The 23883-nt window shown below is 43.5% G+C and overlaps 1 protein-coding gene across 4 annotated transcripts in view; it reads left to right on the forward strand.

Moving 5' to 3' along the window:
* Positions 1-23883, forward strand: part of llgl1 (LLGL scribble cell polarity complex component 1) — a 100447-nt gene that overhangs the window by 12615 nt on the left and 63949 nt on the right. For all 4 annotated transcript variants that reach the window (XM_038820746.1, XM_038820744.1, XM_038820747.1 and 1 more), the window contains exons 3-4: positions 19791-19872; positions 22142-22272. In XM_038820746.1, coding sequence (XP_038676674.1) covers positions 19791-19872; positions 22142-22272 — 213 coding nt within the window. The remainder of the gene's footprint in view (positions 1-19790; positions 19873-22141; positions 22273-23883) is intronic.

Here is a 23883-nt window from a genome sequence, read left to right on the forward strand (position 1 = left end):
ATGTTTCCCGGAGGGAGCCCAAATTTCTCCTCCAACTCCCCCAGGCTCGCAAACCTTCCATCGATAAACAGCTGTCTAATGCCCGCTCTGTACCATCCCTGAAATCCCCTATCCATGTTCCCCGGGAAGAACCTATGGTTCCCCCTTAACGGAGCCTCCATCGAGCCCCCCACTTCTCCCCTATGTCGCCTCCACTGCCCCCAAAAGCCGCCACCACCGGACTCGTGGTATACCTCGTGGGATGGAGTGGCCACGGCGCCGTTACCAGGGCCCCCAGGCTTGTATCCCCACAGGACGCTCTCTCCATCTGTTTCCATGCTGCTCCCTCCCCCTCCATCACCCACTTGCGCACCATCAACACGTTGGCCGCCCAGTAGTACCCAGAGAGGTTGGGCAACGCCAGGCCCCCCCCCCCCCCCTCATCTCTACCCCGCTCCAAGAAGACCCTCTTCACCACCCTCAGGGTGCCATGCGCCCAAACAAATCCCATGACTGTATTCCACATTCATATTTGTCCTTCCAAAATGGACAACCTCACACTTTGTCAGGGTTAAACTCCATCTGCCACTTCTCAGCCCAGCTCTGCATCCTATCTGTCTCTTTGAAGCCCTCCTCACTATCCACAATTCCACCAATCTTCGTATCATCTGCAAATTTACTGACCCACCCTTCAACTCCCTCATCCAAGTCGTTAATGAAAATCACAAACAGCAGAGGACCCAGAACTGATCCCTGCGGTACGCCACTGATAACTGGGCTCCAGGCTGAATATTTGCCATCCACCACCACTCTCTTCTATCGGTTAGCCAGTTTGTTATCCAACTGGCCAAATTTCCCACTATCCCATGCCTCCTTACTTTCTGCACAAGCCTACAATGGGGAACCTTATAAAATGCCTTACTAAAATCCATGTACACTACATCCACTGCTTTACCTTCATCCACATGCTTGGTCACCTCCTCAAAGAAGTCAATAAGACTTGTAAGGCAAGACCTACCCCTCACAAATCCGTGCTGACTATCCCTAATCAAGCAGTGCCTTTCCAGATGCTCAGAAATCCTATCCCTCGGTACCCTTTCCATTACTTTGCCTACCACCGAATTAGGTGGTAGGCAAATATTGGGGAGAGTGTTCCAGGATATTGCCCCAGTGACTGTGAAGGAGTGGTGATATATTTCCAAGGCAGGGTAGTAAGTGACTTGGTGGGGTTCCCAGGTATCTGCTGCTCCATCCTTCTGGATGGTAGTGGTCGCTGGTTTGGAAGGTGTTGTCTAAGGAACCTTGGTGAGTTACTGCAGTGCTGTAGATTATACACCTGGCTGCCATTGTTTGTTTGTCGGTGGTGGAGGGTTTGAATGTTTGTGGAAGAGGGAGCAATCAAGCGGGCTGCTTTGTCCTGGATGGTGTCGAGCTTCACTGATCCAGGCAAGTGGAGAGTATTCCATTATACTCCTGACTTGTGCCTTTTAGATGGTGCATGGCCTTTGGGTGGGGTCAGGAGGTGAGTTACTCGCTGTAGGATTCCTAACCTTTGACCTGACCTGGTAGCAACAGTATTATTGTGGCAGGTCCAGTTCAGTTTCTGATCCATGGTAACCCCCAAGATGTTGATTGTGGGGGATTCAGCAATGGTAATGCCATTGAATGTCCTTTGATTCCTTAAATGCTTTTTTTTTTTAGCATCCTGTAAAATGGCTAAATGACACCTTTCCCACAGTGTTGGGCTGCTTGAAATCACCATTTTACTGTTTTTGAATATTGGAACTTTGGAAAACAAGCAACATAGCAACAGAACTATCCCATGATCCATGAGGGTTTTAACATTTTTCTACCTGGGCCTGGAATAATATTTCATTGAAGGAATAAAAATGACCTTTCTGAAGTTGGTCCAAAATGCTGCTACTCTTGTGCACTCTTCCAAACATCTAAATGAAAAGTTCTAACTACCAAATGAGACTAGCTTGTGGCAAATGGATTCAGTCACTTGGAACTGGGCTCTTTCTACTGCTCAGTGTTTTCTGGCATGAAAACACTCCCCTATGCCCAAAAAATGAACTTAATTCTTAACCTCCTTTGCCATTCCAAGAGTCAACAATGGTAGATGAGTTTTGGGTATTATACCTCCAGATGTATGGAGCAGTCAGAGTGAAAGAATCAGCAGTCATCCTGCTCAGTTAAAGTGTACTTTTTTGCACTTGGTCAGCCCCCCTTGACTGACTCCAATGTGAAACACTTGGGAATGCATGCAGAATAAATCATGTTGCCTCGATATGACCTGGAGGGCACCTTTCAATGGGGTCTCTGGCAATGCCTCCATTGCGTGCACACTGGTACTGTATGTAGAGGTTTGTGCAGATGTAATGAGACATTGAGCTGCAACAGATGCAGTTTAAAAAAAAAAAATAAAAAATAAAAATCCTCTATTGGAATTGAGAAATGTTGGGGACACCTGCTCTGGACAAGTCCTGGGGCGGGCAGGTAGTTTGTGCCCCTCACTTAGTTTTTCACATCTCTATCCTCTGTTGCAGGCGTGCAAAACATTTCAATCAAATGGGCATTAGCAAAGTGAAGTTTGCCTAGTGTCTTGCCTGCAGTTGTTACAGGCAATGTATAAACATTGGTTGATGTTGATATCAAAAAGGCATCCCTAGCATGCAATTTTGGACAGTGGACAGGATCTGTGACAGCAACCTTGGTCATTTGAGCATCTGGGTTGAATAATGAGCAGCTGACTAAACAGTTGGCCTTGGCTTTTGCCACCCACAAATTGATCGACCATTGTGAATGTGGTTATGGTCGGCAGTATTTCAGTGAAACATAATGTTTGTCACCTGTTACATCTCTGGTCCAGTATTGCACCTGAATATTCATTTGAGAATACTTTGTCTTTTAATTTTATTTCCAAAATTGTTGAAAGTGCTCTAAAGCCCATGGAAGTAGGTACTTCATTAGCAGCATTACATTCATTTCTAGTTAAGTGGTTTTCGAGCATTTGTGTGGGAGGAACTTGTGGGGCCCACCTAACTTTAAATAACCATGCAGCGAAGGCAAACTGTTCTCCTGGTAGTAAATGATGTGGATTTGTATACACTGCTTTAAAATTAGACCAAAAAGCGGGAGGGTGACAACTGGGAAAATGGATTTTTGCTGTAATTTGGTTTATGACTGCCCCATCCTCATTTGATTCCTCCCATTTATTTACATGCCCACCTCCACAGGGCTTTCCTGGAGATGCTGCCACAGAAATGCTAACACTTCAAAACTATAGAAAGTAGAGTAGAGGGGCAGACGAGAGGTCAGGATAGTGAGAAAGGAGCACAGGTAGGATGTGCCTTGCCACCATGAAAGTGTTTCCCCCCCCCCCCCCCCCCCCCCCTCTCATCACCTTGAGTGTTACGTAATGGGTTAAGAGACATTGCAATTAGTTGTCTCATTTATGTTAAGTGTTCAATGATTGACACTGATATGTAAAGGGGCTTCAAGTGGCCTCTGGATCTGATGATCTGTAGAGTTCTGTGCAGAGTGAGGTTAAACCATTAAAGGTGTGTTGGTGAAAAAGGAGCTGAACTCTTGCCTCTTCATACCACAGCATCTAATACATCTAGCAATGAGGACCATTCTTCAGGCTGTCTCCTCTGGTTGCCAAGTGGAAAATTTAAATAAAATTGTTCTGGCATCTCATCGCTCTTTTTGTAACACCCTATACTGAATTTCCCATTGAATCTGGCACCTACCGCATAATAAATTAAATCCCATTGAATCTTGTCTATCAGAGTTTTAGGAAGGATAATTCACTTCACAGTTGAAAAGAAATCTGGTCTTTTCCTATATTGCCACTTCATTTTTTTTTCATTTTGAAGAAATCTAGTTTCTAACATTTTATGTTAGAAGCAAAAATAGGCAGCTTTGTTTTGTTCTGATTTTTTCAACTTTGGATGTTTCCAATTATGCCACCCCCTCCCAGTATTTTGCAACACAATCTGGAATATGTCCTGCTTTTAAGGAAAGAGGAGGAGAGCGGAAGGCAGATACTTGCCAAGTTTATATAATGTTTTTTAAAAACTCTCCGTGCTAGAGGGAGGCCTCAATTGAAACGCTGTAGGAGATCCATTGCAGGCTTGGTGGCCTCTGAATAGAGCGTTTTATATTTTCAGGTGGAGTATTTCATCTGGTGCCAAACTGCACCCAAAGCATTAACTTTTCCAACGGCAGTGGAGCTGCTACTGCCAGAATTGCCTTTTAGCTTTGTTTTTTCACTAGTGCTTCTCAGAATTTAAGATCAGGAATGCACAATTACTGCCCGCTCCATTTGAAGAAGTCTGCAATTGCAGATATGAATTAGGGGCAGGAATAGGCCATTCGGCTCCTTGAGCCTGCTCTGCCGTTCAGTACGTTTGTGGCCTCAACTCTCACTTTCCTTCCTGCCTTCTATGCCCTTTGACTCGTGTCAATCAAGAATCTATTTAACTCTACCTTTAAAAAATATTCAATGACCCTGCCTTCACAGCTTTCCAGAGAAGAGCGTTCCACGGCGCTGAGGACCTGGGTTCGAATCCCGGCTGTGAGTCACTGTCACATGTTGAGTTTGCACATTCTCCCCATGAATGTGTGGGTTGCACCCCCACAACCCAAAAATGTGCAGGTTAGGTGAATTGGCCATGCTAAATTGTCCCTTGATTGAGGGGGGAAAAAGGGTATTCTAAATTTTTTTTTAAAGCATTCCACACGCTCATGACATTTAGAAAAGATTTCTCCTCCTATCCAGCTTGAATGGGAATCACCTTATTTTTAAACTGTGGCTCCTAGTTGTAGTCTCTCACATACCGGAGCTGTCATGTCAAAGCTCCTCAGGATCTTATGATCAATTAAATTGCCATACATTTTTCTAAACTCCAATGGGTATAGGCCCAACCTATCCAGGCTTTCCTCTGGAAAGGTCAGGTTGGGTGAACCTTCTCAACTGCTAATGCAATTATGTTCTTTCCTGGATAAGGAGGGAAAAACTACATTTACAGTAATCCAGATAAATAAATGTCGTAACACAACCCTACTTTTACATTCCATTCCCCTTGAAATAAATGACATTACATTTGCCTTTCTAAGAACTTTCCATACTGGCTGTGGTTATTCAACCTTGTCCCTTGACTGAGGTGTGATGATCCTCAGGTTAAATCACCATCAGACGGGCAGCACTGTGGCGCAGTGGGTTATCCCTATTGCCTCAATGGCGCCGAGGTCCTAGGTTCGATCCTGGCTCTGAGTCACTGTCCGTGTGGAGTTTGCACATTCTCCCCGTGTTTGTGAGTTTCGCCCCCACAACCCAAAAGATGTGCAGGTTAGGTGGATTGGCCATGCTAAATTACCCCTTAATTGTGGGGGGAAAAAATGTCACCACCAGATCGAGCTCTCGCTCGTTTTCTCTCTTCAAGCACTTTATATAATTGCATACTAATTATTTCTGATTAATGTACTGCCATCCAGATCCTGCTGTATCTCAGTTCTGCAGTTTCTCCCCATTTGAATAATATGCTGTTTTTTTTTCCCAATTATTTTTTTTCCAATTAAGGAGAAATTTAGCGTGGCCAATCCACCTAACCTGTACATCTTCGGGTTGTGGGGGGGAAAACTTGCACAGACGTGGGGAGAATGTGCAAATCCCATACGGACAGTGACCCCGGGCCAGGATTTGAACCCAGGTCCTCAGTGCCGTAGTCCCAGTGCTGAACACTGCGCCACATGCTGCCCATTTTTGCCCACTCACTTAACTTGTCAATATGCCTTTGTTTACTCCTCGTGTCCTCTTCACTAATTTGTTTCCTTCCCATCTTTATGGGAAGATTTCTCTTTTCTTGCTAATTTAGCAATACAAAACAGCAGTGACCTCGACGGTTTTACCTGGATTATACCAAGTGTCTTAAGTGATTACGTAATCCAAAAATAGATTCAGGATTTGATATTCGGACTGTTCAGGCTCAAAGATCCTGATTTGAAGTGGATATTTGCATTACAATTTGGGACTGATGCATGAGTAAGTTTCCAAAATGTCAAAAGTGACATGATAGCCTACTTTATAGATCAGTTGCACTCATCAGGCAGGGCCTTGCACTGATGTGTTTGCTGATCCATGTAAGTGATGTGATAACTAATTGTACAAGCCACTTCCAGAACATTCAGAACTTCATTCAGCCTTGCATGCAGTAAACTTTGCACATCTCGCAGCAAATGTGTTTGCTTCAGTTAATTTGATTGCATCTTGGATTTGTCAGCTATGTATTCAGCATTGACTGTTCTTTCCTGCTCATCAGCATCATTATTTTCTTCTTGCCTTGCACAGTGTTGCCTGAGGCTTGGTAGTCGGGTGGAGTTCTGCCTCTGGTTGCCAGTTAGCACTGCTTAGAGGCTCTGGTGCATTTGGCTTTATCCTTCTCTCCGCCCCCTCAACAAACCCATTCCACCTCACTCCCGTTTCTGGGGGTAAGGTGGCAAGCTCTGCTTTCTAAGCCAACGCAGTGGGAGAAAACAAACTGTTCGTCAGTGTGAGAGCAGCTTCAGTTCGGTATCTGAAAATGCATTTCTGAGATCCCTGGAAAGGTTTTGCTGATTTCTTTGGCTCCCTTCAAATGGAATAAATATGCAAGAGCCAATCGTTTTCAAAATCGTGCATCTGCAGTTCCCTGTTATAATTTGGGTAAGACCATAAGATGTAGGAGCAGAAGTAGGCCATTTGGCCCATCAAATCTGCTCTGCCATTCTAGGTGATGATGATCGTCAACTCCATTTTCCCGCCCTATCCTCATGACCCTTTATTCCCTTACTGATTTGGTACATCTTTTGCAGCATGCAGACTCTGAAGGAACTGTTTCTAGGGATCAAGGTTTCAAACTAATTCGGTGAAAGTCGATCAGTGTTGGAGTTCTGGTTTCCTTTCAAAATGGAAGTACAGTCTCTGCAGTCTGTGGAAAGTGTGCAGGCAGGGAGCATTTTTGTTTTGTGAATAAACCTGACTGGTATCAGTGGTGGAGAAGTTGGATTCTACTCTTGCGTTTGCACTTTTTCTAGTCAGGAAATCAAATGGTTAAACATGGGCAGGAGTTGGGATATGCAAGGTGGGTAAAATGTGGAACTCCCTCAAAATGCAGTAGTTAGCTTCATAATTTTTTAAATCTGTGGTTGATGCATTCTTGCCTGGAACCAGGTGGGTGGAGTTAAAATGCAGGTTAGTTAACCTCCAAATGGCAGAACTAGCTTGAGGGGCTGAATGGTGGGTTCCTTTGTTTCCCAGTTTCTCATGACCTATCGGTAGAGTCTATTTTGAACAAGTGGACGGTCAGGCAAGATGGATCCATAGTTACTCGCACATCTGAGATCCTTGTCTCTGTTGAATGAAGTACTGATTCTCGATTTTTGAGATGGGTGCATTTGGTGTGGCTGGGAGTGGGATAAAGAAGAAATGTCCCTAGGCTGGTTTGGCAATGTGTCCATCTCTGCTTTCGTTTTGAATATTGATGGGTGTGCAATGCAGCAAATCCCAGTTGAGGAAAAGATCTTTATTGCACTTGTCTGAAGTTGGTACTGTTTTCTGTATTTCCATATGCAGACATAGTTGGTCATTTCAGTTTCCTGTTACGGTAGAAGAGCTGTCCGATGTGAACTCACTCCTGTGATGTAGAGCAGTTGACACATGTTTAATCATTGGGCAGTGCTGAATTGGTTAGATCTTTTACAGGATAGCACGTTGCAATTAATTATTATCTCTTGGTTAGCATAAGAAAAATTTAAGATTTTGGGCTTGGAGCCTGTCCAGAAATGCCTTCTGTGGGTTTCGGTGGAGGACTGGTGCAATTAAATCCCTGATGGATAAAGACTAGTACTTGTGCAAAGGAGGAGCACTAAACTTGGGGCACTAAGTTTCTGAATGATGATCCGTCTCAAAAACCATTGTCATGATCCCTGACTTGTAAAATGCTGGGTCATGCAATGAAAGAGTGCCATGATTGGGAAGTGTTTGTTGGACTTTTGATGTTGCCAAAACAATACCAAGGTCCTAGAAAGCTTCTACTAGCTGAGCTCTGTCTAATCTCTGCAGTTGCTGTTATGTGGTTGCCTTTTATTTCCTTTCATGTAACAGGATTACTTCCTATGTAGTGGAAATGGCAAAGGAAGTGTGAATGTTGAAGAGCCACAATATTTTGCAACCTAGGCTGCTTGTAAAGGAACCTTTAAAAATTGGTAACCATCTGGAATGATAGTCTCAGTTTCTTGCTATGCTGCTGGATTTATGGATGGGGAGATGTGATTGCTTGGGGCCCGACAGGAAATATGTCAATGTGGGGAAGCAACTTGACTGCTCGACCCGCTTGCTTTCTGTTGCTGTCTCAAGGCTATGATTGCTGTAATTTAGAGTGCAGTTGACAGCAGCTCTATCCCATTTAGTCAGGAATGTGGAGGCCGGCTTGTCTTGTTACTGTTAACTAGCCTACTGGCAGGAACAGGGGCAAACCTCTTAATGCAACGTACAAGAAATTACAGCTTCTGCTGAGATTTCAAATGCCAAATTATGTAGAGTAGTAATTACTGATGTAATGAAGCATATGGAACAGAAGTCCCAGACTTTATCTTCTTTGTTTTTTAAAAAACTCAATTCTGGGAGGCGTATCACTGGCTAGGTAAGCATTTGCTTGCCTAAGCTAGTAGTGAGCCATACTTGTGAACTACAGTAGTGAAGGAACAGCTAATTGGGTCAGATGGTCTGGAGAGGAACTTGTAATATACTCCTAAGCCTCCTGCCCTACTCCTTCTGGGTGGTAGAAGTCACCGTTCGGAAGGTGCTCTAGAAAGAACCTTGGAGAGTTGTTGCAGTGCATCTTAGATGGTACACACTACTGGTGGTGTGGGAGCGAAGGTTAAGGTAATGGATTGGGTGCTAATCGAGCAGGCTACTTTGTCCTGGATAGTGTTGAGCTCCTCGAGTGCAATTGAAGTTATAATAATAATAGCTTATTGTCACAAGTAAGTTTCAATGAAGTTACTGTGAAAAAGCCCCGAGTCGCCACATTCCGCTGCCTGTTCGAGGAGGCTGTTATGGGAATTGAACCCACACTGCTGCCTTGTTCTGCATTACAGGCCAGCTGTTTAGCCCACTGTACTAAACCAGCCCCTAAAGCACTCACCTGGACAAATGGAGAGTATTCCAAAACACGCCTGACTTAAACCTTTGTAGATAGTGGACAAGCTTTTGGGGAGGGGGGGGGGGGGGGGGGAAGAGAAGAGAAAGAGATCAGGAGGTGAATTACCTGCTCGGGATTCCCAGCCTCTGACCTCTGATTCTTGCAATCACAGTGTATATATGGCTGTTTCAGTTAAGTTTCTGGTCAATGGTAACCTTCAGGATGTTGATGGTTAAGGACTCTGATCGTAATGCCATTGAATATCAAGGGGAGATCGTTGGCTTCTCTTAGTGTTTAAGATGGTTATTGCCTGGCACTTGTGTGGCAAGCATGTTGTCACAGCTAAAGCTTGAATGTTTTCGAGGCCTTTCATATACTGATTCAGTAGAGTTGCAAATGGTACTGAACTTTGTGCAATGTGAACTACTCCACTCCTGACTTTGTGATTGAGGGAAGGTAATTGACGTAGCTGAAGATGGTTGGGCCTAGGGTGCTACTCTGTGGAACTGCTGCAGTGATGGCCTGAAATGATTGACCGTGTTAAATCAAATATGTAATTTCCCCAGTCTGTCCTCCTGTAACACATACTTAACAGTTTTTTCCACTTGATTCCAGTATTGCTAGGGCTCCTTGATGTCAAGGAAAGTCACTCTCTCCTCCCTGTTGGAATTCAACTCTTTCATCAATGTTTGGACCAAGAATGTAATGAGGTCAGGAGTGAGTGGGTCCTGTAGGAACCCAAACTGCTTCCTTTTCAAGTCTCGGTTCTTGTTGATGCATTCAAGAGAATGCCCACTTGAGGGGAGGTGATGGAAACTGTGTATGGAACCATAGCAAGGAATGGCCACTTCATGAAGGCAGGAATTAATTAAACATCATGAGGATTGTGTATTTACTTCAGATAGGGGCAGTGTATGCTCCATCTGCTCTTTAATTTTCCACCTTTCATGCTGTGATTTGAAGATCGAGTATTTGAAGAGGCAACCAAATAACATACTTTTATATACATATTAAAAATCTGTGCACAAAAGGCATACACTTAAGTGTTCAGTAGAGACCTGTGACTGCAAAAATTGTTGCAGCTTTGCAAGCTAGTATTGGCTGTTATAAATCATAGATCGCAGCCCTTTTTTGACAGCAGCTTGATGATGATGGCTCTCTAGGATTTTTTTCAAAGGAGCCTCATTATCAGTTATATAAATAATTACATAATTCTTCTAAAAAATACGTGACATGTCTTTCGCCCTTCATTTTGTTCTTTGCCCAAAGCTGCTTCTGATAACTTGTTAAGCCATCATTTGTAGAAGTTGCCTGATGTTTTGGTTTAGCTACAGTGACCTAACAAGTGATGGATTGTGGCATTTGGCCAAACAAAGCATTTTGCAGGTGCTGCACAGCCGCGCGCTCCCCAGTGACCAACCGTGCACGAACAACTTCTCAAATCTGCTCCAGTGACTTGCCTGAGGTCACAGAATTTCAGCCTATATGCATGTTTTCCTTTTTAAATTTCCCAGTAATTCATTTGAGAATTGTGTAAAGATTTTTGTCAACGGCGAATATAAATCAAATCACTGTTCTCCGATGTCACAAATTGTTGCTGTTAACTTTTTAAACATCTGGACTGTGAACTAGAATCCAGCTGTGTTGTCTCCTATAAATGAGATGTTGCCATTGGGATCCCAGGTCATCTTGGCAATGGTTTTATGTTCTTCTGGAGGCAATGGCACCTTCAGTGCACTTTACTATCTTGTCGGCTGGAGGTAAGCTAAGCGATATGGTTATCCTACACTTTCTGAAATCATGGTTTTTCAACGTTTGGTTCTGACTTTGCCATGAAATCTGCTCTGCACTGTGTGTGTGCTGGCTCAGCAACTCCAGCATATTGCAGGAGTCCCTTGTGCTTCAAGCTACTCGGCAATTTAAAGATATGGACTTCACATTTGGAAACTTTCAGCTGTTTGTCATTCTTGTAGCTGAGCCTAAAGCATATGGCTTTACTAGATGAGTGTGCAGTGGAAAATAACTGTACATGAGTGCTCTCAATTTGATTTTTTTTTGTGGAAGAAAGCGCAGATGTAAGGAAACCAAAGCAGACACTGGGAGAATGTCTGTGCAGAGCCTGCACGGTGACCCAAGCTGGGAATCCAACCTGGTCCTGGCGCTGTGAGATAATAGTGCTAACCACTGAAGGAGGATGCAGCATGAGAAATGGGAGCTAATTAGTTTAAATCTCTATCCCGGGTAAGCCACACTGTCATGGGGATAAGTTTCGGGGAGCTACCCTTTTTGACTTTATATGTGCGCAACAGAGTGCATGTAGACAATTAGAAGAGAGTTTTGGAGTTGGAGGTAGAAATTGCAAGTGCGATCTGTGATTGTAATGCATGAGGATTAAAATTGCCAGATCTGCCTGGAAAAGATTGGCAGTAGAATCTTGCACAGAAAGCAAACTCTGGAATCTAAGTGTTACACTGGGGAAACTGAGAGTCAAGATCTGTAACACGTTTTGATTTGTACTCTGGAGGAGTGAAGGAACCTTCAAGATACTGTAATGAATGGGGGATCTCTTGGATGGAAATAAACTGGAACAGGGAGTGACCTGGTGAGATTTTCAGGCTTGAAGGGTTTACAATGTAGCGTTATGATCTGGGATGCACAGCCTGAAATGGTGATAGAAGTAGATTCAGTAACATTAAAAATTGCAGGACAATGGTGAAGAGAGTAAGTCTGACTAATTGGACTACTCTTTACATGGGCAGGATGAGCTAAATGGCCTCCTGCATTGTTAGAATCATAGAATCCCTACAGTGCAGAAGAGTTTGCACCAACCCTCTGAAAGAGCACCCTATCTAGACACACGCCCCCACCCTTTCCCCATAATCACACCTAACCTTTTGGACATTTGAGGGGCAATTTATCATGGCCAATCCACCTAACCTGTGAATTTTTGGACTGTGGGAGGAAACTGGAGCATCTGGAGGAAATCCAGGCAGACATGGGGAGAACATACAAACTCCACACAGGTACCGAAGGCTGGAATTGAACATGGGTCCCTGGCGCTGAGTGCTAACCACTGTGTACCACCGTACTGCCCTATTATTCTTTGAACTTATGACTGAATTGTGCTGCAAATGGTGCAGCAGGTTGGTCGACATCTGAAATGGGCTGCTCAACATCCTGAACGCAGAGCTGTGGCACAAACTAAACCACAATTAAACATGAATGGAATGCATTGTAGACAGTGGAAAATTGGGAGTTTATTGTATGGGAAGTGACAGGAGGTGCTCCTTTTAGTAAAAAAAAATTAAAATAAGTCAAGTGAAATACTGTAACTTTAAAATATAAAAAGATATGATGGTAGTGCAAGATTAGTGCAAGTCCACTTCTACAGCACGTGTCTGCATCACAAAGAATTTTGGTGCATGCAAGGTGTGTTAACATATTCGGGAGCAATGTGCTGGTCTGGATGTTTTGACCCAGGAGATAATCTCACCCCTTGGGTTTAAGTGGAGTTTAGATTTGGTTATTGGCCAGGGGCATGAGTTTGGGACTGACTCTGGCAGGTAATGGGACTAAATATGCGGTAGGGGAGAAACTTCAGCCTTTGTCATTGTCCAACAGGAATTGGCATACTTGTTCTGTGTGGATGAGAACACAAAAGATAAGAAAATTGATCACAGTGCTGTAGCACAGGTGGCATTTCTCCAAACTGCAATGTCCTAAAGTGTGATGCCTAGAGTTAGACATATTGTTCCAGCTGAGATCTAACCAGTGTTTTTTATATTAAAAAAAAAGGTTCAGTATAATTCCCCGACTGCATAGATGGCTTTTCTCGCAAGATACTGCAGCACTTAGAAGAAAGAAATGCTGCAGCTGTCATGTGGATGGGACCTGATGGCCAGCAACACTGGCTCAACAGAAATCCAAACAGAGCGCCCGATTATCTACACGGGCGCAATGTGAGGGGGGAACGGGACATATGACTGGGAAATCCTTTAACCATATTGTATTTATTGAAATGTTGTTCCCGCTCGTGGCGTCGCCAGCGAGGGGCAGAGAAAATCTGAGATCTGTGACTATCTCATTTTCTCATTCTTGCAAGATTTTGTGCCCACGACGTAGTTTACACTCGTGGCTAATGTGGGTACAAAATCGCCCCCATAGTGCTTCTAATGTTTTTTTATAAATGTTGAGTACCCAATTAATTTTTAATTAATGGGCAATTTAGCACGGCCAATCCACCTACCCTGCACATCTTTGGGCTGTGGGGGTGAAACGCACGTGAACACAGGGAGAATATGCAAACTCTACACTGACAGTGAACCGGGATCGAACCTGGAATCTCGGTGCTGTGAGGCAGCAGTGCTCACCACTGCGCCACTGTGCTGCCCTTGTGCTTCTAATGTAACAAAACGTTCCAAAATGCTTCAAGCGTGTTGTCAAGCAAAATTTGAAATTGTGCCACACAAGGTGATATTGGGTGGATGACCAAAAACCTGGTCAGACATTTTGAAGGACTAAGGGAGGACAGAAACAAAGATTTAAGAAGGGAGTTTGAGCTTGGGGCCTCAGCAGCTGAAGACTTGGCCACTGATATCGGAGCAGTTAAAATTGGAGATAGGTCAGAATTAGATGAGCAGAGAACTGCTGCAGTCTGAGGTGTGGGTGCACCCAGAATGCTGCAGGGTTTGTGGGACAGGAGGAGAGAACAGATCTTTCTCATGGAATTTCAGAAAGGTGAGAATTTTAGTATCAGGGAGTTGATTAACTGGTGACCAATATAAGTGAAGCAGCACTGAGGTGGCAGGTGAATGAAACTTGCTGGGCGTAAGGACAAATGCAGCAGCGATTTAGGTGACCTCAAGATGGGACAGAATATGGGAGACAGGCCAGAATGTGTTGGAGTAGTCATTCAAACGTAATGGGCATGGGTGTGCTTTCAGATGCATGTGAGCTGAGGTTGGGATAGTGTTGGACCGTATTTCTTGGTGGAAATAGTCTTGATGCACATGTATGGTCAAAAGATCATACTGGTTCTATTTTTTTTTACTTGTTTATGGGATGCAAGTGTTTCTAACAAGGTATTTATTGCCTATTCCTACTTTTTCCTTGAAAAGGTAGTGGCAGGTTGCCCTGAAGAACTGCTGCAGTCTGAGGTGTGGGTGCACCCAAAATGCTGCAGGGTCAGCAGTCGGGTGTGTCATTGCCATTTCCAGCACCTCAGCTGATGTCAGTTTGTATGTCCAGTTTTATTCATCCTTTCCTCTGGGTGCTCCAGAGATGTGCAGGTTAGGTGGAGTTACAGGGATTGGGGGTGGTTTCTGGGCCAGGTAGCCTCTTTCTGCACTGTCGTGATTCTATGACTTCTGTCTTTTGCACAGCAGTTTTGTACAGCTGAGTGGCTTCCTAGGCCATTCCAGGGGAGGGCAGACAACCACATTGCTGTGGATCTGGTGAATTCCCTAGAATCTAGAACGGTCTCCGTGGGTAGGCAGCATGACCCTGGTTACAAAAAAAGAGAACCAAGAAACCAGGGAAAAATAACTCCACAGACTGCAGAACAGTTCAATGAGTCATGTACTTAAAATCTTATCTTACCTGGAATAATACAGTATGCCACAAACAATTCGGGAAATAAACTCCATAAAAGTCCATTTCTATATGGCAAAGGTACAAGGAATGAGATTTTTAATGTGAGAACTGAGTAGTGCTATGCAATGGATTTTAAAAAAAATGTATGTAAGCCTATGGGGAAAGTATTTGATTGTGTGAATCATAGAAAACATGTTGAAAGTAGTTCTGAAGAACATACAAAAGAATGAAACCCTAGACCAGTAAGAAACTTTTACTGAAATTGTTATACTTTTATGTTACACTTTTAAGACCATGTTGGGTTGTTTTATTGCTGTGCTTATTTGAAATTAAAAGCAAATCGCTTATTGTCACAAGTAGGCTTCAAATGAAGTTACTGTGAAAAGCCCCTAGGCGTCGCAATGTGGCGACTATTTGGGGAGGCTGGTACGGGAATTGAACCGTGCTGCTGGCCTGCCTTGGTCTGCTTTAAAAGCTAACTCTTTAGCCCTGTGCTAAACTTTAATCTCTGTACTGAAGCTAATAGGAGAATTTAACATTTTGAAGGGGTAAGGACTGAACCAATGTAGAAAGTGGACAAATATTTGTACCTCATTTACAGAAGATGCTAAATGTGAGAGTGGAATGATCAAAATAATTGAAATAGCAAGAGGTGCTTTCAAAAAACATTTGATTCCAAAACAAGGGACAGGAAACATTTGCTCAAATATTATGCCTTGTCAATTCTCTATGGCAGTCGGGTGGCATGTAGCACAGTGGATAGCACGGACTGTGGCGCTGAGGACCCGGGTTCTAATCCCGGCCCTGGGTCACTGTCTGTGTGCAGTTTGCACATTCTCCCCATGTCTGTGTGGGTTTCACCCCACAGCCCAAAGATGTGCAGGCTAGGTGGATTGGCCATGCTAAATTGTCCCTCAATTGGAAAAATAATGGGGAACTTTATATTTAAAAAAAAACTCTGGCAGTCAAATCTGGACTCTAGCATTCCAAATGAGTGCAGACAGTGAGAATGTCCCAGGAGGAATGCAATCCAGAATAGTTGATAGATATCGGCAACTGTAAATGAGATTTCTAGATCTTTTGACATTGGTAATCAAGCTCCTTGTGTCTGCGGGGGTGGGTGGGGTGGATGATTATTGCTGCTTCTGAGTGGAGTACAGAGAATTGATTTGTTAAATGAGAACCAGAAATTGCAGTGTTCTTTTTTTGTATTCTTCTATTAGGGTGTGGTCTTGTTCTTGACTTTTATTTTGCTGCTTTTCAGTTTTGCAAACCCTGTTGTGGAGGAGAAGCCTGTTTCATAACCTAAGCATATGGAAAAGCTTGTGTTGTGTAATTGGCAAGCCAGGCACACAGCAATGTGATAACTGTTTAATTTGGCAAACTTAACTCCAAACTTAACTCTCGGAGAAAAGTGTATGGTTGTGTTTTGGGCGCTGCTCCAGCAGAATCCATCCACAGCCGTCAGCTGAATTATTTGGGAGGGGGGGGGGGCGGGTGTGGAATAAAAGCGCTCTCCCATTTCAGGTCACTTGAATGTTGATGTTAAAAGTAAATCCCAACACTTTGGAGCATCAGTTCTTCAATAGAATGCTTCTTTTGGTTGACATCACTTTTTGTGGTTAGTTGATTTCCCTTCTACCCTGGCCATTTCACATTGTCAAGCACATCTGCTCTGCAGTTTACTTTTCTCCTCACCAGAAATTGGACTCATTCTGAGGGTGCTGGCAGTCTTCCAGCTCTCTGACTGTTCATACACTTTTGCTGGAGTAATGCAGAAGTGGGAACCCCCACCCTTCCCTCCCATGGATCTGGAGACTGTGGCTGACATCCTTTGGGACCGAGTAAGATGCTGACTATCCACTTGGCACAGCCCTTTAAAGCACAGTTGAAGAATCCTTTTATTGTGGTGAGCATTCATTCAAGCTGCTTGAGAGCTGCCGCCCTCCCCCGACTCAATCCCTTTTAGCATCATCCGAGGAGGTGCATGTTTTTGGCACTAATGTTCAGCCCTAAAGTAAATTGAAATAAATGTTTTAACCTGTGTAATCTTGTACTGTACCCTTCCTTGATCTGGTCCAACTTGTTAATTCACTGATTTACTGACAAATACAGACTAGTCTGATCCAGATTCACAGCATTGAACCCTTTTGTGGAGAATGTTATTTTTGGTTCTCGTTTTATCTAGTGGCTATGCCATGGAACCATAATGATTTCTTGGACTGTATATTGCATTCTGTACTTGTGGGTCAGGGGAGCACCCCCTGACAGGGTAATGCAGAGCAGGACAGATCAATTTCGAGTTTCTACAGAATTAAACAACTTGTGGCTATAATGAAGACACCATAGTCTTTTTGGCTGGCACAGTGATTAGGACTGCTGCTTACGGTTCCACTGACCCAGGTTCAATTTTGGCCTCTGGTGACTGTGTGGAGTTTGCACGTTCTTCCCAAGTCTGCGTGGATTTCCTCCCACCTCCCATAGTCGGTAGATGTGCACGTTGGGTGGATTGGCCATGCTAAATTGCCGCTTAGTGTCCAATAGGTTAGGTGGGGTTTCCTGGATTATAATCTTTATTGTCACAAGTAGGCTTGCATTAATACTATGAAGTTACTGTGTAAAGCCCCTAGTGGCCACATTCTGGCACCTGTTCGGGTACAAAGAGTTGTGGAGCAACAGTGCTAACCACTGCTACCGTGCTGCCCACATTACGGGGATAGGGTGGAAGCATGAGCTTAAGGTGTGGGCAGCTGGAGGAATGATGGCTGCCGCAGGTGGGGTACACAAGAGACCAGAAGGAATGCAGAACTGAGGAGTTTTGGGTTGGAGGTTAAGTAAGGGGGGGACACAAAAGGATTTTTAAACTCCAAAAATTAGAATTTTTAGAAGCGGAGGTGTTGGTAGATGAATCTCGTATAGATCAGCAGGCACAGGGGTAATTGATTAACAGGGAGTGAGTTCGGCAACAGATTTTTGGATGAGTTTATGAAGTGGCTAGCCAGGCGGTCAAGGCACAGAAGGGAGAAATTAGAAGCCCAATCTGCATTCTTTGTTTCTGAGATGGTGCAAAAAAAAATACCCTTGTTTTTTCACCTCTGAACATTTGTAACCAAATATTAACCTACTCTGGTGCTACCATGCTGCTCCAATCCCAATACCAGAAGGGTGTATGAATTGAGCCTAAGAATTACCCTTGTTTTTGCCCTACTTCCTGCAGTAACATGTGAAATCAGGAATTTGGTATTATGGGTACGAGTACACATTCCATCCCTCCACGACACTTCAAGGTCCTGCCTAAGCTATTTTTAATGAAATGAATTGCTTCTGGAAAAATGGATCATGCTGCTGGAAAACATTGAGAATGAGCATTCCAATGATAGCTTTAACTTAAAAGGCTTTAATTAGTCCAGAATGTAAGGCAGAGTCCTCCTCAAGCTAACTAGTATTTGAAAAGTAAGTGAATTCCACTGGCATTTCTGGAGTCCTTTGTTTTGTTTTAAAAAGACATGCACCCACAACAATTGGCCTTTTTGTGGTTTGTTGTTGTGTGGTGTTGCAAAATAAAATGTTTTGATTTTCTGTTGTAAAATGTGTACTGCAGTTTCATTTCCCTATAATTAACTGCAGATGGTTCCTCCATAAATCTGCAGTAATGTCACAATTACCTTGCTTGGTGTATCCTGTGCTGCTCTTGGCTGTCCTGCTTCGTGGAAAAACCAATTACTGATGAGCTTATCCACCAACAGGAGAACCTCAACATGGTTCAAATAACATTGTTTGCTAAAGCATCTTGTCTGCAGATTACAGATAAATGGGTTGCATTTTTTTGTTTAATTACTTCCTTTTCCTCCTTTCCCTATTGAAGACTGTGATATAGTTCCATAAGAAAATTCCAGTATCTTAATACTAGCTGTTCCTCTGGCTGCGAGGCTCATCATTGCAATCCTAGATATGGAGTGTTGATCTACTGCTTTTTGTTTATTTACTACCTGAACCTGGGTGTCACGAATCTGACCATTTTTACTTGAATATCTGGCTGTAAATTGGAAACTTGGGTAGCCTTAATACAGAAATGAAAGCTGCTTGAACCACTACTAAACTTGGGTATCATCCATTTATAAATGCTGCAACAACAAAAAACACTCATTCTTTTTTAAAGTAATTTTTATTAAGATTTTTACAAAATATAAACATCACAACAATATTAACAGAACAACCGCGGTAAAAACCCAAGAACAACACCCACCCAACTTCAAAAGCAAAACACTGCAATAATTCAAAGTAAATCTGTGCTCATTCTCCAAATTTCCTAGAGTTTCCCCCCACCCCTATCAAATACCTTGCTGCTAACTGGTCAAGCAAATGAGTACAAGACTGCTTAGTGAGTCCAAACTGTTAGATTACTGTTTCCAAATTATGGGCAATCTAGAATCGAGATGGCTTGAGTATGGTGCTCTTTCCCAGGGCTGGTGCAGGCTTGATGAGCCTCTCGAGTGGTATGTTCTGCAGTAAGGAGTGCAGACTCTGTAGACACTAAACTGTGCAAGCGTACAAAGGAGTATAAATGTACTATGAACTGACCCAGTGAGTAATTCACGGATGTTCCTGTAATATGGGGATCTTTTGGAGGAACTTGCTTGGTTAACTTTGACATTCAAAGCACTCAATTTCCCTGCTGGTTTTGGCAGACATCGGGTCTTGTCTGATTGTCACTTCTTGGAAAGTGGGAACCGGATTAAGATTAAACAAATTGCATCAAAGGGAGAAGAAAATAGTTTTGTCCTTTTGATGCATTTTAGTACAATAGAGATTAAGAACAGGGGTGATAGCACAGTTATGTTTATTTGCACTACTAATGGCACTTAACAGGGTGATGACATTCCTTTTATTGTGGTCTAATAACATTTAGTAGGAGGATGAAGGCTAAATCAGAAAAACTGGATGGGAAGGAGCAGTGCTGAGTATACTTCTCATTTTGGGTAATAATCTGCAGTTTTTTTTATGTTTGTTCCTTGACCTGTGATTTTTAAGATATGGAGCGCCAGGTGTGGAGTTTACAGGCCTACACAAAGAAGCAGCAACTGTGACACAGATGCACTTTTTACCAGGACAGGTACAGTAACACATTGCGCAATCTTCCTCCCAAATGAATGATGAGGTTTGCAGAAAGGTAGAAAACAAATTGGGAGGGGCGTGGGTCGGATGGTTGTGGTTACTGCGCTCTTGCCCTCGGCGCCATTACTTTTTAGTATAAATTTAAAGTATCCAATTTATTTTTATTTCCAATTTAGCATGGTCAATCCACCTCACCTGCACACCTTTGGGTTTGTGGGGGTGAGCCTGGCGCAGACACTGGGAGAATGTGCAAACTCCACACGCAGTGACCCGGGGTTGGAATTGAACTTGGCACTGAGGCAGCAGTGCTAACCACTGTGCCTTTGTGCTGCCCACCCCTCTGCACCATTACAAGATGACTTGGTTAAAGTATGTAAGAAGTATTGCAACACCAGGTTAAAGTCCAACAGGTTTGTTTCAAATCGCAGCTTTCAGAGCACACTGGCCCTTCCTCAGGTGAATGAACTTTAACCTGGCGTTGTTCGACTTTTACCTTTGCTCGCCCCAGTCCAACGCTGGCATCTCCACATCTTGGTTAAAGTATATAAGTGGGTAGAAATTTAACAAATGTGAGGTGTTGCTCATGGGAAGAAAAATGATGTAGAAACGACTGAAGGGGATAGCTGGAGCCTTCATATGGTGTCTGTCTAATCAACCAGCATGCAACAAAACCAGTAGAATGTTGAACTTCAAGCCAAAACTGCACAGCAATGTAAGTCATGACCAAACTGTAACAAGGCTGTGGTCAGAGCACACTGGAGCAATGTGAGTTTGGGGCACACTGAACCTTGAGCATTGAGTCTAGTTCTGGCCACTGAAACAAAAGGAAGGCATAGCTACCTTGACTCTAAATCATCATCACAGCAATGTCAAAGCTCTTAAGTTGTGAGGGAAGATTGGAGAAATCTGAGCTTTCAGCCTCTGGAGCAGAGGCTTCTAAAAGGTGATATAAATGCAGTTGAGGGACTGGGGGGAGGGGGGAGAAAGCTGGTCATTGAAATTGGACAAGGAAAATTGAATCTTTGGGACTGATGAAATTCATTCCATGACTGGTATATGGAATGGATGCTTTTGAAGAGGAATAGAGGTGTAATGGGATAGTTATTTTAATCATCTGTAAAGATCCATACATCTGTTGGGTTGAATGGCATTCCTCATCCTATCTTGTGATCTTGAATGCAGGAGTGCACCAATATGACGAGGCATGACTGTAGCAGCCATGGAGCTAAGGCTCCTAGCTACAGACTTCATCCTCCATTTTTAAATGACACAACTTTTCACCAATTAAGGTAGGTGCTTCTAGTTGGACAATAATCCACAACCAGGGTCATATCATAAACTGCTAGGATGGATTTCAGTTTTTTTTCCTTATAAATTTAGAGTACCCAATTAATTTTCTTCCAATTAAGGGTCAATTTAGCATGGCCAATCCACCTACCCTGCACATCTTTGGGTTGTGGGGGCGAAACCCATGCAAACACGGGGAGAATGTGCAAACTCTACACGGACAGTGACCCAGAATCGGGGTCGAACCTAAGACCTTGCTGCAGTGAGGCAACAATGCTAACCACTGCTCTACAGTGCTGCCCCGGATTTCAGTCTTTAGCTCCTGTGAACATTTCCTGGAATGTCTCTGCAGATTTCTACAGTTTCAAATGACGATTCTTTGTCTGAGCAAAACTGACTGATGAAGTTCTATAAAGGAATGAACAAGCTGTTGCAATACAATAACATGAGCTTTTTAATGCAGTATTCCACCTCAACTCAAGGGGCTGATATGCTGGGTCATTTGCTACTGCCCTGCTCAGTGTTGTGCTTAGTGTCCATTAGCTGACCGCATTCAACATCACGACAGAGCCCACTCATTTACTCCGCACAATTTACGCATGCAGCAAGTACCCAAGTATTACTTTTTCAATTTAGCATGGCCAAACCACCACCCTGCACATCTTTTTGAATTGAGGTGGTGAGATCCACGCAGACACGGACAGAATGTGCAAGCTCCACGTGGACTGGGATCAAACCCAGGTCATCGGTGCTGAGGCAGCAGTCCTAACCATTGCGCCACCATGCTGCCCTTGTATACGCATGCACGTTTGATTAGAGGTGGAAACTGAATTTTATTTTTGCTCCATTACACTGAAGCTAATTCCAGCTGACCATATAGGTGAGCATAGAATCTGGTTAAATGACAATGCTGCTGGTATATTTTGCCGCTGGTCCATATTGTAATTGACTCCATTTTTGTTTCTATTTTCTTTTCCCAGGGCCGTCTGTTGTCTCTGCTGGATGATAATTCCATTCACCTCTGGGCGATTAGTCAAAAGAATAGCTATTCTCACCTGGAAGAGATCTGCAATTTAACACTTCCTGGACGACCGGGGTTCGACTGTGCTAAGTACAAAGATCTCTTGCTGTTCATATGTGGTCTGACTTTAGCCCAGTGATCCAGAGATGACCTTAACTGTAAAACAGAAGAGGAAATGTTAGCAGATAGTTTTATTTGTACGTTACAGGCAAATAAATTTGGTGTTTTGTTTGGAAGTCAACAATGAAATTCCATTCTTCGTCTCGTTCCCATGTATTGTTCTGCCAGCTCGCAACTCTCTTGCCTGTCCCCCATCACTTAATTTTTTTTTGTTGTTACTGTTTCCCCGACCTGCTCCTTGGGTGGATGTACTTGCTCAAAGGGGTAAGTTGAGACAAACCTGAGGCATTACTTGTCCAAATGAAAGATGGCAATAAAGTCAGTAAGATGCTGGGCTATAGCAATGCATTATTTTGAGTTCAAAATTCCAGGAAATCCTGCTCATGTCTGCTGTACATGAGACCCTGGACCATCCAGGTGTTCCAACATGAGGGGTCATCCAAACCTTAGTGAGACTGACCATGTGGTAGAAGGAATAGCTACTGTAAAGGACTTGGGATGTGGAGCATCTGAGAACGATGTCTTTGAAGAGAACTTGTATCCCCCCACAACCCAAGATGTGCAGGGTAGTTTGGCCACACTAAATTGCCCCTGGTTTTGGAGGGGGGGGGAGGAGGAGGGGGAGGGGGGGGGGGGGGGGGAGGAGGAGGGGGGGGGGGAAAGAGAGAGAGAAATGAATTGGGTATTCTAAAAAAAATTTTAGAAAAGAGAACTGTCATTAAATAAGGCTTGAGAGCAGTGCCTTGTCTTTGCACAAATTGAAAGCATGCACATGTTTGTGAATTGTGTTTTTTTTGTAGGGAGTACTTTACAGGATTTGTAAGTGGCTGGGTAGTTTGAGAAAGATTTGCATTTATATAGCATCTTTCAAGACCTCAGGGTATCTTGGTGCTTTCCAGCCAGTAAGTGTAGCTGGGGTGTGGGGTTTTAAATTAATCAAGGAGACAATCTGGAGAAGAGAAGAAAGTGCATTCCCGGCTGTAATATAGACAAATGGTCCATTTGCATACAGGAAATTCTCAAACAACAGCATGACGCAAACAACAATATGATTATGATCAGAATTGCTCTTGTGATTCTGATTGAAAGGTAAGTATTGACCCAAGACGATCTCTGTTGCTCCTCTTCAAAGAAGAGACAGAATGTCCACTGGAGTAATAATCCAGAGGCCCAGGCTAATGCTCTGACATGGGTTCAAATCCCACCAATAACCAGGAGGAGGCCATTCAGCCCTTCGCGCCTGCTCTGGCATTCATTATGACCATGGCTGATCATCCAAGTTCAATACCCTGATTTTCCTGTCCCCCATATCCCTTGCTCCCTTTGGCCCCTTGAGCTGAACTATATCTAATTCCTCCTTGAAATTACATTTTGGTCTCAACTACTTTCTGTGGTGACAAATTCCACAGATTCACCACTCTGGGTGAAGAAATTTCTCCTCTCCTCAGTCCTAAAAATTTACCCCTTTTATTCTCAACTATGACCTCTATTTCCCCACCATCGGGAACATTTTCTCCTGATCTACCCTGTCTAATCCTGTCCGAATTCTGAGATCTCCTCTCTCTCCTAAACTCTAGTGAC

This window comes from Scyliorhinus canicula, chromosome 15 (assembly GCF_902713615.1).
Source record: "Scyliorhinus canicula chromosome 15, sScyCan1.1, whole genome shotgun sequence".
NCBI classification, from domain to species: Eukaryota; Metazoa; Chordata; class Chondrichthyes; order Carcharhiniformes; family Scyliorhinidae; genus Scyliorhinus; species Scyliorhinus canicula.